At 43.8% G+C, this 18,576-nt stretch overlaps 1 protein-coding gene across 1 annotated transcript in view; it reads right to left on the reverse strand.

Annotated features, from left to right (window-relative positions):
• Positions 1 to 14,498, reverse strand: part of GAS6 (growth arrest specific 6) — a 45,707-nt gene extending 31,209 nt beyond the window's left edge. Inside the window, exons 1-2 of the mRNA XM_081907387.1 lie at positions 14,340 to 14,498; positions 13,148 to 13,320 (exon numbers count right to left, since the gene is read on the reverse strand). Of these exons, the coding sequence (XP_081763513.1) occupies positions 13,148 to 13,320; positions 14,340 to 14,406 (240 nt within the window). The 5' untranslated portion in view covers positions 14,407 to 14,498. The remainder of the gene's footprint in view (positions 1 to 13,147; positions 13,321 to 14,339) is intronic.
• Positions 14,499 to 18,576: the final 4,078 nt, after the last annotated feature.

Raw genomic sequence — 18,576 nt, forward strand, 5'->3', positions numbered from 1 at the left:
AGTGATGATCTCAAAATAACAAAAACAACAACTAATAGAATCTTCAGGTTACAGACGCTTCAGGTTACAGACTCTGCTAACCCAGAAATAGTACCTCGGGTTAAGAACTTTGCTTCAGGATGAGAACAGAAATCGCATGGGGGTGGCACAGCAGCAGCGGGAGGCCCCATCAGGTTAAGAATGGACCTCCAGAATGAATTAAGTTCTTAACCCGAGGTACCACTGTAATAAATATCAAACCACACTCTACATAAAACATGAAGACTGATTTTAAGAATGTTTTGTAAAAAGTGGCGCCTCCCAGGTTCAAACTCCTGATAAACAATCAGCTACATCAGGCTCATTTACCACAGCATGAGTTGCACAATTTTTATGGCTTGGGCACTGGTTTATGGCTTGCAGTTGCCCTGAAACTGAACCAGTTTCTGAAGACCAAAACCAGACATTATGCACAGAAGCCTGTAACTAGTCTCCATTTTTTTTAATGAAAAGCAGCCTTAGAAGGTTGTGAGCATGACTGAGCAGATGGGAGCTGGGGTGTGTGTGTGTTTCCTGAACTCTTCTTCTGTCAGCTGTTTTTCCAGTCAAAATTGCTCTCCAATTTGCTTTCCTACTATGGGGGTTGATAGAATGCAACTAAACAATTCTGTCACATCATGCTTCCTTGCAATTTTTCTGAAACACCCATTAATAATAAAAAAGCATTTGCTGGTCCAGTGTATAAAAGCCAGTTTTCTGGCATTTCTTCATCACACTGCAGTGTGACAAAAATTAACCAGTTCCTCAGTTCAGGTGAGATGTATGCATCACCTGCAGTTGCTCATACACGGGTAGACCTGAACCTTCAGCCAATCCCAGGAGGTGAGCTGACATAGAGAGGGAGAGGGAAAGAAGTGGAAAAGAGCTAGAGTTTTGCCCACCCAACGAAGTTGTTGTGCATTTAAATTATAATGCCATTTAGGGAGTACTTCAGGAACCTTATTGTACTAATGAAAACTGTTCCGCCCATAGTTGGACCTGGCTAAACTGCAGCCAAGTCCAAATCAGGGGGATTCTGCTGTCATTGGGCAAATACGGTGGCAGGACTTGAGGTCTCAAATTACAGTGGCACTCTGTGCAACACCAAAAATTAACCCCCCCCCCCGATTCTCGTGCTCCATTATAAATAGTTGTGGCACCCCCTGTGGTGCCCCCGAGGCTCGGCACCCAATACTCCCTAAATATACCTCTGGCAAATGAACATGTTCCCTTACCGCTTCCTAGCACTATTGTTTGCTAATGGTCCATTATCCTTGAATGCTGAAATGTGTCTAATCAGTGTAAAGTCATGGATCCACACAGGAACGTTTTAGTAAAATCCTCCAAGGAAATGCAATGCTAAAATCTTCAGGAGAAATTTTTTTACCAGATTTGAAAGATTTATAGCATTTAAATCAAAATAGTAACTGTTGTTAGGATGGCTAGACTTAGGTTGCATTTCTAATGATATTTATGTCTAGACGACTTAAGTTCACCAACATAAACCAAAGACATTTTATATTCCCTTAATCCTCCATTCCCTCACCACGATTACATTCTTTCCTCATTCTCTAATGTATTAATAAACATTTAGATAGCCATTTATATCTTTATATCTAAATATTTCCATTATTAGAAGTGGTCTCATTATTGTGGCTGCCAAACTTCCTTTGTAGAAAAGAAGAGTAACTGCTACTATATTTATCATTTGGTCAGCAGTGCATTATTAGGAACCTACTACAAAAAATAATAACATACTTTAAAAAAAACAAAACCCTGCACAAAACGCAGTTGCCATGTTTAGATGGTCCTTGGCCAATGAAGTCCTGTTTGCACATTCAAGCAACATGCGCCACAGCCATCACCACACCCCCATTGCCCTGAATCTCCCACATTGAATGGGACAGTATGAAGGGCGATTCCCAGCACATTGGGATGAATATACAGTGGTACCTCAGATTACATATGCTTCAGGTTACACACTCCGCTAACCCAGAAATAGTGCTTAAGGTTAAGAACTTTGCTTCAGGTTGAGAACAGAAATCGTGCTCCGGCGGTGCGGCAGCAGCAGGAGACCCCATTAGCTAAAGTGGTGCTTCAGGTTAAGAACAGTTTCAGGTTAACTATGGACCTCCGGAACGAATCAAGTACTTAACCCAAGGTACTACCTACAAGTCTCTGTACAATCAGGGAAGCCGGATATTGCTGGGTGCCCAACAGTGTTCAGCTGAAGCCTCCTTCAAACCTTCCCTTCTCAAAGCATGAAGGTCCCCACCGGGAACGGAGTCATGAATATGTACGTTTTCGCTGCCTTCTTCGTGTATTCGCTTTGGACACCTGAAGAGGGCTATAGTGGTCCTAAGATGAACCCAGCCAAAGTCAAGCATGCAAGCCCCATGGATTTCAATGTGAAACCCTAAAGCATATCTTCAGCTCTCTCCTTTAATATCAGTAAGGCTTTAAAATGCTTTGTTTTGATTGGATCATGGCCACACAGACATCTTGCGCGCGCACACACACACACACACACACAAAAAACACCCCAGTGTGCCGGCGTTTTCCTCCACACCCTTTTTTGCGACTGGGATCATCACTGCTTCCTTCCACTCTTGCAAGCAAGCACCCTCGTTTACATGTACATGCGCCTCATTTGGCTCCCCCTCACTGGATTGCTACTAGACACTAATGCATGGAATGCCTCGTAAAATGCCTCTTACATGTACATGTGTGAAATGCATTTGCACTGGAACTTGACAATAAAGGAATTCTGTTGGTGTTGGTAGATCTAGTAGCTCATTCACAAATCTGAGTTACTATTAAGTGACTGCATCATGCTAAACTATGGTTTAGTAAGACAAAAGCAAACCTAGCCTCCTTCTAGTCTCATATGTTCTCCCTTGCCCTTTTTTCCTCCCAGGCAACCAGTACGAGGAGTCTGAACGTTTTTGGTTTTGTTGAACCATGGTTTGTTATATCATCCAGATCAGTAAACTGTGGTTAATTTCAGAAAGCCAGAATCAAACCAGTTACTGGAACTGGTTTTGTGAAATAACCATAGTTAAGGTTAACCATAGTTCCAGGCCCAGACAACACAGTAAACTGTGGTTAAAAAAGAAGAAGCCAAAACTTCCAAAATCCTCCCATTGCAAGGGAATAGAAGAGGGAGTTTGTGTGAACCCAGGAGGAGGATACACTCATTGTTATCACACTAAACTAGTGTGATTTCTTTTGTTCTGGTTTTTATTATGTATTTGTCTTTTGATCTTGTATTTTTATGTTGTGAACTGCCCTGAGATCTATGGATGAAGAGTGGTATACAATTTAATAACAAACAGATTTGTGTGATGTCCAAATAAAGTCATACCTCGTGTTGCGTTAGGTTCATGTTGTGTCTTTTCGGCTTGCAAATGCGGCAAACCCGCGCTTGCGCAGAAGTGCCACTCTAGTTGTGGACTTTTCAGGGTGCGGACAGTACCCTGGAACGGATCGTGTCCACAACTAGAGGTACTAGTGGTACCTTGGTTTATGAACTTAATCCATTCCTGAAGTCCATTCTTAAACCAAAGCATTTTTAAACCAAGGCATGCTTTCCCGTAGAAGTGGGGGACTCAGTTTACAAATGGAACACATTCAACAGGAAGCAAAACATGTTCTTATTCCAAGGCAAAGTTCACAAACCAAAACACCTACTTCCGGGTTTGCAGCGTTCTTAATCCAAGTTGTTCATAAACTAAGCTGTTCTTAAACCAAGGTACCACTGTACAGGCAAGTGTGATCCAGGTCTTAGATTACCACATTCATTTTTCTTGACCTTTTAATTACAGTGGGTTGTAGCCAACTAACTTCTACTCAGAGTAAGCCCATCTGAAATTAATGGACACAAGTTAGATAAGTCTATTAACTTCATCAAGTCTTCTCCGACTAGCACTGGGTATAATCCAATGAGAAATAATAGCAAAATCAAGTAAGTTGCTCAAAACTCCAGCCTTTTTTGTCCACTATTTTTGTTTTTTCACAAATCCTTGATAAATCTCAAAGTGTGTAGGGAGAATGATGACACCTCTCTTAATTAAGGAATCACTTGACTAGAGGTGTCAGGCCTTATCTAGGCTGCAATTGCCTTTCCTGTTATGTAAAACTGCTTTATCCTAGGCGTTACAAGGCCTACAAATAAAGTAAAATAAAATAATACACAATACTGTAACTTATAATTCTGAGATCGGTCTTGTATCCTCTCCACTGAGTTACAGATTTCTACCCTTCCTCCTCAAAGAGTGCTTCAAAACATCTTATAAAATTTAAAACTAATATATTAAAGGATAAAGCCATGCAAACAATTGCAGCATTACAATAAAAAGCAGTTAAAGATTAAACAGCAGTGAACATAAACAAGAAAAACCTATAAAAGCCGAACTTCTCAAAAGCTAGTTTGAAAATATTTGTCTTTCATGTTTTATTCTGCTTCACCAAATGATGCTATGTTTATATGTGGCTCTCTAGTCCCGGATTATTACCAGAGAGCTTCCCCCTTCCCATCAACCTACTCAGCAGCCTTCGGTATAGTGGAGCAGGTCTTTCAACATATGGCAAGCCTATTCTATACATGACTGACAATTCATGCTCATCTTTGATAGTCAGATTTTCAGTTTCACTGTTGGCATGTGCGTGTGTGTGTGCGCGCGCACGCACACACACAAAATCCAGAATTGGAAGCACATTCTTAATCCTTTCTGGTACTAAATGTTGTTCCTACTAATACTAGACATCTGTTCAAGAGAAAATGTAGTTGAGAATCACAGTGCCAAATATGCAATCACATCTGAAAAGAACATAGAGCTGGTTGGCTGAGCTCAGAGGACCCTTCTTCGAATCGTATGCCTATCATAGCCTCAACTAGTGGGAATTCTGGACTCTGAATTAAGAGATCTAAGCTTAGGTTTCAATGAAATATATGAAATCCTTTCTATGAGAGGGACTGTAGCTGAGTGGCAGCACACATGCTTTGCTCTTAAGTCTGGCCTGCTGTAAGGCAGCTTCCTATACAGTGGTACCTCGGGTTACACTTCAGGTTACAGACTCCACTAACCCAGAAATATTACCTCAGGTTAAGAACATTGCTTCAGGATGAGAACAGAAATCGTGCTCCGGTGGCGCGGCAGCGGCAGGAGGCCCCATTAGCTACAGTGGTCCTCAGGTTAAGAACAGTTTCAGGTTAAGTACGGACCTCCAGAACAAATTAAGTACTTAACCTGAGGTACCACTGTATTCCTAACTAGACAAACCACCATTTCCCCTCCCCCACACTACAATATGGGGTTCATAAAACTGTACTAATTTATGGGGTTTTTATAACAGTTAAATCAGGAAGAATTTTCTGAAAGTAAGAGCTGTTTGACAGTGGAACAGACTCCTACAAGTGGTGGTGGACTCTCCTTCCTTGGAGGTTTTTAAGTAGAGGTTGGGTAGCCATCTGCCATGTATTATCTAGTAGAGATTCCTGCAATGCGGAAGGTTGGACTAGTCCCCTCCAAAAAAAAATCCCAAAAGTAGCAACCCTCATGGGGCATTTTTGCCATCCTCTTGATTGTTTTGGTTCCCTTTTCTGAAGCTTTACCAACTCTATAATCTATTTGAGATAAGGGAACCAGAAGTATTTCAACTATGGTTATGCCATAGGTTTCTATAATACCATGAGTTTTATTTTCAATTCCTTCCCTAAGGATTCCTAGCATGCAATTTGCCTTTTCCACAATCTGCCATACACTGGGTCAACATCTATCTTCATCAATCTATCCACTACAAACCCACGTTGGCCATCTTCAACATAAATTGACCCGGGACTTCCCAGCACTGGATAAAAATTGGGTATGATTCAACCAAAGTTAAGCCCTCTTAGGACAACATGTGTGTACATATTAGGAAGTCTCTCAAGACTGCCCTCATTTAAGCATTGCTTAATAACATCCCCACAGAATTCAACTAAATGTGAAGATCTGTTCACAATACAAACTACTAAAATGAACTGTAACTGCCATTGTGTAGGAGTCCTTGAGGAAAACAAGAAAGTGATCTGTAACCAACTCAAGCCAAGTTGAGAACATTTTAAAAGACCTAATAGGTGTCCGACTGCCCTACATCTCGTGATGGTTTGGCAATCAGGCAGCAGCACTAAGTGTGAGCCAGGTACTGATGCAATCACTCCTAAGAAATCTTCTAGTTTCTTCCCACAGAAGCCTTCAGTTTTCACTCATATGTTTGTTTAGGAAACATTTTTTTACGTTGAGGTCAGCCAAATTCCACGGCAGTTTCTGCTATTGAGCTGGTGTACCTGGCTGAGCACTAAAAGGTCAATTATTTCTTTCTCTGCACATTGTAACCACCACAAGCTTTTGTAGCACAATCTTCTCACTGAGAGTTCACTCTGCTCAGTAGAATATATTGTGTTCCTAGTAAATCTGAAAACATTCCATAACACTGCAACATACTTTCTTCTAAAGCTTTGTATCCCGTATGTTTTCTCTCAATTTCAACCTTAGTAATAACATCTAGCTTACTTGTTAATGTGTGCTCACTTACTTCTGTACCTTCTGACCCAGGTTCTGTTCTTTCTTTTTAAAGTGAGTGTCAACTGAAGTGAGGAAAAGCAGTTTTAAAAGAATTCCCAGCTGGCATTTTATACCTGTGAAATGCCACAGGTTAAGTTCTCCTTCAAGTCCTTTATGTTTGAGAGGATGTTAACTCTTAGGTTTATATCTCTGTAAGTAATGGGATTGCAAACCAGTACAATGATTTCAGAAAATGGTCTTTGAATAAGTTTCTTCTAACAGGACAGGTGATACAACCTAATATGAGGCTCACTTTATTAAATATGTTAATAAGGGTAAAGGTAAAGGGACCCCTGACCATTAGGTCCAGTCGTGGCTGACTCTGGGGTTGCAGCGCTCATCTCGCTTTATTGGCCGAGGAAGCTGACATACAGTCAATGGCTAAGCCGCTTCTGGCGAACCAGAGCAGCACACAGAAACACTGTTTACCTTCCCGCCGGAGTGGTACCTATTTATCTACTTGCACTTTGACATGCTTTCAAACTGCTAGGTTGGCAGGAGCAGGGACCGAGCAACGGGAGCTAACCCCGTTGCGGGGATTCGAACCGCCGATCTTCTGATCGGCAAAGCCTAGGCTATGTGGTTTAACCCACAACACCACCCGCGTCCCAAATATGTTAATAGATGCCAGCAATAATCTACTGTTTAAGGACCTACTAATCTTTTCCATGTCTGCAGCTAGGAATATGTTAACACAATATTGGAAAACAGCTACTAACCTAACTCTAGAGGCATGGTGGGATGGAATATGGAACACAGCTCTTATGGAGAAATCAACAAAGTACTGTATCTTAGAGCACCAAGAATCGTAGAATTGTAGAGTTGGAAGGGACTGCAAAAGTCATCTAGTCCAATCCGCTGCAATGCTGGAATCGTATGCCCAACGTGGGAATCGAACCCACAACCCTCATGTTCTACCAACTGAAACACAAATAAGATGCTGAAACTGCATGGTACATGTTTATTCAGGAAATGACAATGTTGTTCCTTTGCTACCAGCTACCAATAGCTCACTCGGACAATCTGTTAGAATAGAGTAGAAGACACTTAACTAATATACCTCGGGTTACATAGGCTTCAGGTTACAGACTCCGCTAAACCAAAAATAGTGCTTCAGGTTAAGAACTTTGCTTCAGGATGAGAACAGAAATCGTGCTCCGGCGGCGTGGCGGCAGCAGGAGGCCCCATTAGCTAAAGTGGTGCTTCGGGTTAAGAACAGTTTCAAGCTAAGAACGGACCTCTGGAACGAATTAAGTACTTAACCCGAGGTACTACTGTAATAAACTCAAAACTATTACACAAACCTACTTATTGTCTGATTGCATCATTTATATTGTTTATGCATGGAATACTTCTTGGGGCTATATGGGTATTTGTTTGTTATATTTTCAATAAAGTTGTTGTTTTTTCAAATGTTTTTCCCCCTTTTCCTTTCTGCTACATCCAAATTATCTCTTGAAAATCCCTAATGACCTAGAAGCCTAATACATGCTGTGCCAGCATAGAAATGCATAAACTGGGATATAACGGCTGCTGTGACAGCATGGTGTAAACAGGATTGACAATAAATATGTCGTGCTTTTTTCAAAACATTATTTAATCCCCATGATAAATTGTCATTCTCAAACAAACAAACCATCTCCCCTGCAGAGAAGTTATATCACACAAATCAATGTCCTTGCATCCCAGGACACATGTTAATTGCAGGGATGCATGACCAAATATCTTACATTTTTAATTTGTCAAGCAGAGAAAAGACTCCACAGCCATGTAGAGAAAGAGCCAGCAGTTTCTACTTCCAAATATGAAAAGTATTTGTTGTTTAGTCGTTTAGTCGTGTCCGACTCTTCGTGACCCCTTGGACCAGAGCACGCCAGGCACTTCTGTCTTCCACTGCCTCCCACAGTTTGGTCAGACTCATGCTGGTAGCTTCGAAGAACACTATCCAACCATCTTGTCCTCTGTCATCCCCTTCTCCTTGTGCTCTCAATCTTTCCCAACATCAGGGTCTTTTCCAGGGAGTCTTCTCTTCTCATGCGGTGGCCAAAGTATTGGAGCCTCAGCTTCACTATCTGTCCTTCCAGTGAGCACTCAGGGCTGATTTCCTTGAGAATGGATAGGTTGGATCTTCTTGCAGTCCATGAGACTCTCAAGAGTCTCCTCCTGAGAGTCCCATGGAGGAGACTCTTGAGAGTCCCACGGACTGCAAGAAGATCAAACCTATGAAAAGTATTACAGCCATAGAAAAACCTTGTGCACCCTAAGTATTTATTTTTTTTAAAGCTACAAAGCTACATCCTCAAACTGCCAATAAGAGTTCTCCACTCTTTGCAAGTAGCCAACACAAAGGAACTCAATTTGAATGGGTCAAAGAGCCACTCTTCCGCGCCCAGTGTTATGGTCTAGATTCCCCCATCCCCACTTTCTTCTATGTAAACTAAGGTTACCAGACGTCCCTGTTTCCCAGGGACAGTCCCCAGATTTGCAAATCAGTCCCCATACAAAAGCCATTGAAGTTGAGAAGTGCCCCCCCCCCCCGATTCATTGAAAAAAATCTGGTAACCTTAATGTAAACCAGAGTTAAAGACATGAGTAATGTCACATCTAGCTTGCCCTGTAGGACCATTTAGAAGCACAGTCTCAAATACCTTTTGGGAGTATCAGTATCAAACTTAATTTCAGTCACAGACCAGCATACCTTTTGGGAAGAGGGTCCATACAGACAACTGCACAGGTCATGACTCTGAACAATAGAGCACAAGCTTTTGCTTTGCTTTCACCTTTCTAATTCTAGCCTAACTCAAACACCAAATGACATGCAGCATTGTGTATTTTTAGGAAAGGCTGGAATACATAAATGATTGACCTAAACAGCAATTCTGATGTTCTTTTTCGGTGCTGTGCTATGATAGCATGTAAAACCTGCAAATTACATGATATTGACATAAAAGTTGTAAAGTGGCATTAATTCCTAGTAACATTCATAGGTGTGTTATAATTTATCTGCATTTATACAGCACATACTATTCAGGGAGTGAGGAAAGGGAGACAGACAGAGGTTTGCCTAATACTACCCAGTACAGTGGTACCTCGGGTTAAGAACTTAATTCGTTCTGGAGGTCCGTTCTTAACCTGAAACTGTTTTTAACCTGAAGCACCACTTTAGCTAAAGGGGCCTCCCACTGCCGCCGCTGTACAATTTCTGTTCTCATCTTGAAGCAAAGTTCTTAACCCAAGATACTATTTCTGGGTTAGTAGAATCTGTAACCTGAAGCGTCTGTAACCCAAGGTACCACTGTAGTTGATCACTGAGATAGCATTTGAACCAGAAGCATCCCCAGTTCAGAGCTCAGTCACTGCATTAGCTTTCATTAAATGCACTGAATGCTGAACTCCAAAAATACATCTCTACCTCTTTAAGCTCACTGCATTTCCATATTTGTAAGGGACTTTACCCACCATTCTCTTCTTCCCCCAGAAGCTTAGGAGAATCCCACTTCCTCTTTCTCCTCCTTAGTCCCCTCTCCCAAAATTGTAAACCTAAGACTTCATGTGAGGGCAGGGCAACTCAGGCCCAGCAACTATTACACACAGGCCTGCCCACCATTCTCCTAAAGAGGAGAAGCCTAGCATGGAAGACTTGTGTATAGGACGCAGATTTGAAAGGGCCACAAAGGGTAAACCACCCAAAAGGTATGCTGAAGAGTTTGCTAAAACAGTCATAGCAGATACAGCTGTTGTTAGTAACTCAGAGAAGGTTTGGGAACCTTCAAGCTTCCAAGAGGTTGAAAGTTTAACCTCAGAGGATGCTGAGCCATGGTTAAATGCCATGAAGGCTGAACTTGATTCCTTAGAAAGGAACAAGACATGGGAACTACTTCCAGGCCTGCCCAGGCCACAAAAAGTTTACAAAGTTCAGTTATTGCAAGTTTTTCAGTGTTAATTTTATGCATTTTTTTAATCACCATGGTATTTGACAATAATATCTTATGTCCTTTAGAGGAGAAATTGTGAATTGTAGAATTTAAATACCCGTCATCAACCTTGGCTTCACTCAGTTTTGTTTATAACACTCTTCCATTTTCGTCTACAGTAGTTGTGAGGGTGGGGGATGGGGAGGGGCCTCACAAGTAGAGTAGCCTAGGGCCTCTCTTCATCTAAATCCGGCCCTGCCTGTGGAGCTTATAGCCAGGGCTGCTGCAATAAATAGCTGCACAAGCCTTTGGGAGGCAGAGACGTGAGAGGGCATCAAATAAAGGAAGGAAGGAAAGAGACAGAGGGCAGTGTTGCCCGTGGCACACCTGACCATCATTCAAGGCACACTGGCTGAAAACCACTAGGGAAAACCACCAGGGATGGTGGTAGCAAACACTTTGGCCTCCGCTGCAATGAAGAAGACCCCATGAGCAATGCTCTTCTCTACCAGTGGAGGCCAGGAGAGATGAATGCACCACATTCTATCCTCCACCCCAATGCAGCTTACCAATGCAGCTCAAGTGTGGCACCTAATATTTAAAAGTTAAGAATGTACAAGTATCAGTAAGTATTTATGAGAACAACTCAGTGAGAACACAACCGTTAATGAGTTTACTCTGCAATGCTACCCAACTTAAAGGTAAAAGGTAAAGGGACCCCTGACCATTAGGTAAAGTCGTGACCGACTCTGGGGTGGCGGTGCTCATCTCGCTTTATTGGCCAAGGGAGCCGGCGTACAGCTTCCGGGTCATGTGGCCAGCATGACTAAGCCGCTTCTGGCAAACCAGAGCAACGCACAGAAATGCCGTTTACCTTCCCACTGGAGCGGTACCTATTTATCTACTTGCACTTTGACGTGCTTTTGAACTTCTAGGTTGGCAGAAGCTGGGACGGAGCAATGGGAGCTCACCCTGCCACGGGGATTCGAACCGCCGACCTTCTGATCGGCAAGTCCTGGGCTCTGTGGTTTAAGCCACAGTGCCACCCGTGTCCCCGCTACCCAACTTATAAAGTCTTAATTGCACGCCATTAAATAGGAAAATAATACCCCAGTCTATTTTGCTCTTTAAACAAAAAAACCTTGATTTCACCTGGATCATGGTGTTGAAACCTCACAGTAAACACTTCTAGCAGAAGTTACTTGCTGCATTTCCCCCCTATTGTTTTGCAACTATTCTTCATGCTGCGATAGTTCCAAGTCTATTAAAAGTATACATGTCAAGACATGTTTTGCCTTAAATACGAAACATTAACTACTCCAAGAGAAAACAGCCAAGTCCCTCCCATTCTCAGTACTTTTGACCTACATAACTCTTTCCCTACCCACTTGCATCAAATCATTAACGGGAAAGCAGAGCCCTGTGCAAAATCACCAGTCAATTTCTTCTCCAGGAAATTTATTCCCTAAACTAATGCCAGATAATCCGAGCAATAAAAGAGCCTATTCAGAGCAGCACATCTGGAAGATGCAAGCAAATCAGGAAATCATTTTTAAGCGGCCATTCAAACGCCATTCTATTTATGCAAAAATACTAGCCAATCTGAATATACTACAAGCATAACACTATTGATGACCCATTTGAAACGCAGTTTATTTAAATCGCATTCTTTACACTTTTGAGAGTTTTAGAACTAAACAGCTGTAGACCTATGACCACATTGTTCTCACTAGGCAAACTACTTTAAAAAACCAGACTCATTCTACATAAGCTCAATGACTGCTTACATTTACAGTGGTACCTCGGGTTAAGTACGTAATTCGTTCCAGAGGTCCGTACTTAACCTGAAGCACCACTTTAGCTAATGGGGCTTCCTGCTGCTGCCACGCCGCCGGAGCACAATTTCTGTTCTCATCCTGAAGCAAAGTTCTTAACCCGAGGTAATATTTCTGGGTTAGCGGAGTCTGTAACCTGAAGTATATGTAACCTGAAGCGTATGTAACCTGAGGTACCACTGTACCTAGTAACAAACAAGTTTTCATCGGGGGGGGGGGAGGATCCCAATCCAACAGGAGATTTTGATCACTCATCTACTGGTAAATTAGAAAATTATTAAATGCTTCTTTTCAGGAGATTGCTTCAGCAAAATCCTTGGGGCTTAACAAGCATTTTAAACACTTAAGAGTCCAGGAGAGGTGGAAGAGTGAAGCAGAAAACCAAGATAACCCAAAGGATTCTCATAAGTATTATGACAAGTTAAACTCCTCTCTCCCTACTCCAGTAACACCCCCCCACACACAAGAAACTCGTATTAGCAGATTAATGCCAATTTAGTCCAATATAAACAGCGCCTCCCCGCTGCTTTCTTGGCCTAGAAATCCAAACGCAATCTTGTTAAGCGAAGTGCTGGTTACCCTGTGTGGTTTCAGTTATTTATCTAATGGCTCCTCCTCCAAACAACTTCCCCAGCTGTGCGAGCAGCTGGCGCCCTCGTTCCCCACTCCTGCAGCTTGCAGCAGGCCCGAACACTCAGCTGCTCATTCAATTAAAAAAATGAATTAATTAATTAAATTAGTTATCGCCGGCACCTCTCTCCCCCTCCCTCCTTACCGTCTCAGGGTCGTTCTCAAACACCTCCCGGGCTTCCTCTTTGTTGCAGAGCTCCTCCACACACTCTCGCTCCAGATGGCCTTGCTTGGTCTCTTCGAAAATCTGGTAGGCTCGGCGGTGCCTCTGCCGAAGGAACTGCGAAGCCTCGTCCCGGGTTCTGTGGAGCAGCATAGCTGGGGCCCCGAAAGGAAGCAGGGAAAGGAGCCATTAGCATTGGGAAACCACCCCCCACCCCCCGACGGTAACAAAAGAGCGGAGCGTGCAAAGCTGCCGCGGGGGTGTGGGGAGGCGCGCGCGCTCACGCTCGGGGAACAATGGCCCCGCCGCGCACTTGGCAGCCGGAGGAGTCTGTGAAACTGTCATGGGGGGGGGGGGAGAGAGTCCCGCTGCGGCTTTCCCTGTCCCCTCAGCTCACAGGGGGCTAGACCAGCTCCTTCATTGACGTCCCTCTGCCTGCCTCCAGCAACCAAAACAATGCCCAGCAGCCGCCAGCGCGCCCAGAGCGGCGCCACCGAGATCCACCTCAGCGGGCCATAAACAATGACATCCGTGCGCCCCTTTGCCCTCTTGAGCGCGCCCGCGCGCGCTCTCTCTCGCTCCCCAAGAAACAATGCTTGGCCGGGGATGTGGTTGGGGGTGAGGGGGAGCAGAGGGAGTGTGTGTCACCACCCACCCTTTTTCTGCAAAATGGTAAAGTCAGCCCTTAAAAGCCCAGCAGCAGAAGGTCTCCAAAAAGTGATGGGGCGGGGGGAGGTTTGAGAACATAAACATTTGTTTTGTTTTAAGGCACCCTTGAAGTGAAAGGCAGGCAGGCAGGCTTGGCTGGGTGGCCCATTGGGTGCAACCGGCTCCTTGTGAGGAAAGGCGTTTGGCATGTCCTGACCTTGAGGGGCAATGGTTAGAGCAGTAAAAGGGCTGACATGTCTCTATATAATACTGTTTTTTCCTCAGTCCGGAGAAGCTGCATTGCTCGTGTGGAGACTTTTCTATATATCGATTAATAATCAAAGGAGGGGGCTAATTAAAGAGTGGGGCGGGGGTGGAGAGAGAGGGCGGGGGGGATAAAGCCGAAGTGATATTTTTCTCTGCAAGGAGAAATTGCAAGAATGGCGGGTAAAAGAGGGGTGTTTTCTTTCTCCAGTCAGGGCGGGCGGAGGGAGGAAAAGGCGAAGCCCCCCGAAGTACTACTCACTCTGCGAGGAGTCTGTAGCCAGCAGGACTAGCAAGAGGGCAGCAGCTGGAGCCGGCGGCTGCTGCATGATGCGGCTGCTGCTGCTGCTGAGGCTGGGGCTGCGCCCTCCGAGTGGCGGAGAGGAGCAGGGCGGTCTGGTGCAGGAGGAGCGAGCGCAGCTACTGTTGGAAGGCAGCGCGAGCTCCGCCGAGCCCAGCGGGGGAGTCGCTTCTGCAGCTGAGCCAATCAATTGAGAAAGTTCGCGCTCAGGGCTTTGCAGCCACAACGACACACCTCAGGCTTCGCGCGCCCTCGGTGCAGGGTCGCTGGAAAGAGGGGCAAAGAGAGGCGAGGCCCGGAGGGAATATGGCAGGACAAGCAGAGTGACCCGTGGGGTGGGGGCGGCGGAACATGCCCTCCGGTGCCACCAGTTTCCGTGTGCGCCCCAGATTCCTTTACAGTTACGAAGTCACTTGCCCTCCGGCCTTCAGGTTTGTGCTTCGTTTGAGGTGACAACATTCGTACGTGGACAGCAATTTTGCGCGCGAAATAGCCCACTTAAGGATTATTATCGCATTTAAGTGGCAGTCGTTGCATATCCACAATGGTGTGCGTGTCTCATGGTGTGTGTGTGTGCAGGGGTGCCAGACAACTTGAATAAAATATTGGGGGGGGGGTCACATGACGCTATTTGAATGGCAATGCCAATCAACTTTGGGGTGGGCAGCCCCTTCAAATATTATACTGGGGGTCGAAGGGACCTCAGCCCCTTGCAGTTGGCTCCTGTGTGTGGTAAGGATAAAGGGACCCCTGACCATTAGGTCCAGATGTGACCGACTCTGGGGTTGCGGCGTTCATCTCGCTTTATTGGCCGAGGGAGCTGGCGTACAGCTTCTGGGTCATGTGGCCAGCATGACTAAGCCACTTCTGGCAAACCAGAGCAGCGCACGGAAACACCGTTTACCTTCCTGCCGGAGCGGTACCTATTTATCTACTTGCACTTTGACGTGCTTTCAAACTGCTAGGTTGGCAGGAGCAGGGACCGAGCAACAGGAGCTCACCCCGTCGCAGGGATTCGAACCGCTAACCTTCTGATCGGCAAGTCATAGGCTCTGTGTGTGTGGTAGTGGTATAGCAATATGTACATAGTCACTTCTAGACGGCCCATTTATTCAGCATTTATGCTTATTTGTTTGCAAGGAGGTTAGACGACGTTGGTCATTGAACGTTCATCCTGATTTGTTTTCAGGGAAGTTAGACGATGTTGCTTCAAAGCAAGTGTCCCCCTATGATTTCCCCGTAATTTTTTTCTGTCACTTTCCTTTTTTCAGCAAGTCCAGTTTTGAGGGAAGCGTGTTTATTCAAATCAACTTTAATTGTGCAACCTGAATAGCAACAGCTTAGCAGTGCCCACAGATTGCACACTTTAATTCTAAGAACTTGCCATTGGTCATCACTTCCTCAGAGCATGTATGAGGGCTCCGCCCAAGACATTCTGTCACCTGAGGCAAAGGACAAGACAGATACATACACACTCTACCTTCAAAGCACATTTTTCTCCTCAAAGAATTCTGGGCACTACCGTTTATGTCTCGCAAAGTTACTGTTCCCAGCAACCCTTAACAAACTACATTGCCCAGAATTATTTGAGGGTAGAAATGTCTTTCAAATGTGCTTTAAAAGTATGGCATGTATGCAGCCAGTCTCACCCTCCCATTTCACGTATAGGTGCCCACCAGACTGATAGTTGAATCTTACTTTTACACTTGCAATGGAACAGCATCACTCATTCTTACTGTGGCAGAAAGGGTCGATGCGTCTGGCTGTTAACCAGAAGGTTGGTGGTTCAAGCCCACCCAGGGACGGCTGTGGGCAAGATTCCTTCATTACAACGAGTTGCGTTGGACTGGATGACCCTTGGAGTCCCTTCCAGCTCTACAATTCTATGATTCATATGATCTCACCTGGGGACAACAGATTAGTTTAAGGGATGCAGGGTGGTCTTAATGCCACTCATAGCTCTGTCTTCCATTCGTACATGTTTTGAAGTGGTCCTGTGAGGGTTATTATGGTGCCACACAAAATAATACTGTATTAGAACTATTTCATCACTTGTATAGCACTCCTCTAGCTAGTTTTAAAAACTTTCTATAGCAACAAATGCTTAACTTGGCTTTATTATATCTGAGTGATGAAGGGAGTGCGTTTTGTAGCCTGGCAAGCACCACTTCTGAAAGTTTGTAACATTCCTGGAAGAAGCAGCCTATTGTTTAATGTAATGTACATACTAGTTGAGGCAGTTTTTAAATTTGATTTATTAAAGGAGGGAGGAATCCACGTTCACAAACATGACATAAAAATTCCCTTCAGTGGAATCTTACTTACAAATGGAGTGAAGGAGCTGTTTGCATGGTCCAGTGCAATAATGTGATATGGGTAAATGGATCGTTTGCTTCTTATTCTTGCTTTTGAGAAGGGGAATGAATTGCCCTCCTCTGTCCCTTTAATGATATTTCACCTATGAGCAGATCTACTTAATTGCAAGGGCAACTCAGTGCTATGCAGCTGCAGTTCTGTAGGAACTCATTGGGACTTGCTTCCAAGTAAACACGCATAGGATTGGTCTACATGCCTGTTTCAGAGTTGTCTTGGCTGTGCTTCCTTCAGTTTATCAAGTCTCTGTAACTGGTTCAGGCTTGTACTAGGTCAGCCAGAAAGCAAACCAATAAGAATTATGCATCAGTACATATCATTGCTGGCAAGCAACACATTTTATAGGAGGAAGGATTTTTGAGCAGAAGCAAAATATTAGAATTACTTACAGTAACTGCAAATTGGGTAATTTGAGAGAACACAGCGCAGTCTGGGAATGTGTCAAAATATGCCTTAGAAACATTCCGATCTGGACCTTGCCACTTTGGTTTTCTAATCGTATTTTCCACCCAGGTGCCAGGAAGTACAGCATGGTTCTGAAAGACAGGAAATGCTGGACTGTTTTGTCCCCGCAATGTGTGGCTTAGTTAATTCTCAGTGTGATTTCCTTTAATTGGAGGTCGTATTTGACACATGAAATTAGCTTTTAAAATCAGCCAGGACTTGTGCATCCAGTTAAGTAGATGTTTACAATGCTTAAAAGGAAGCTGTTCTGAATTTAAAAGGGTTCTTTAAGTTCCTGCAAAATGTTCCTCTGGCTGCTACTTCACCCGACTCTTTTTAAAACCTTGGAAAAATGAAATATACTCAGAGTCAAGAGTGGATTTCATGCTCTTTATTCAGCTCTTTATTCAGTGGTGAGGAGGGAATGGAAGTCCCCTCAAAGTATCTGCTTTATATACATTATTTACACAATGGGCTGCACGTGATTGGCTAATTCCGGAATTCTCCTGTAGTCCAATCAGGTTGTGGATTCACTTCTATCTGGAGCTGGATTGGGTGGCTCCTGCCAACCAATCATACTGCTGCATTGTTCTAGGACCAATCAGACTGCTGCATTTTGGATCCTATTGTTGTAGGACCAATCAGACTGCTGCAGTTTGGATCCTATTCAACTCAGTACATAACAAAAAAAACACACCTCCGTTTGCTTTTATGCACAGTTACATGGGGGTAACATGTGACATTGACACATCATGAATTCTCAAAATGCTCTCTCAATACCAAGAAGTTCCAGAGGGGTAGTTATGTTTTTCTGTTGCAGCAAAAATGACGAGTGTGTCCCGTGTTAGTCTTAAAGACTAACTATTTCATAATGGCAAAAAGTTATTTCTTCTTATAGCATAGTCATATGGATGCATGTTTTAGCTCTTGTGAAGGATCCTAAACCTCTTGGGAGTTATGTACAGGGATACGTGTATGTGTTGGACATGCATGTGGGTTCAAATGTATGCTTTGTAACAAAGGCAGTTTTTCACAATGTACTGTACACCACAGCCCATAAATACTTCAATTATGCCAATAAGGGTTGGCTGAATGAATAATATTTCATTTTAAGAAGAGTTAGGAGTGTTTCATAAGGTTTTTTTAAAAACTTCCTTTTGTTCATCCTTGACTTGGTACTCATTAATATTATTGGGTGGCTTTGAGTTCTTCTAGCATGATGAGTGGAATTCACTAAGTTGTATCCACTCTCTTCACATCCTTTATCATTGTATCAATTTTCACCACACTATAGTCTTCTTAGTCATCTTTTTTCTAAACTTCATAGGGAAGGTGTCCCAGCCTGTATGGCTATTTTAATAGATCCTTTATTTCTCTTTCA

This window comes from Podarcis melisellensis (assembly GCF_964234715.1).
Source record: "Podarcis melisellensis genome assembly, chromosome: 4".
In the NCBI taxonomy this organism is placed as follows: Eukaryota; Metazoa; Chordata; class Lepidosauria; order Squamata; family Lacertidae; genus Podarcis; species Podarcis melisellensis.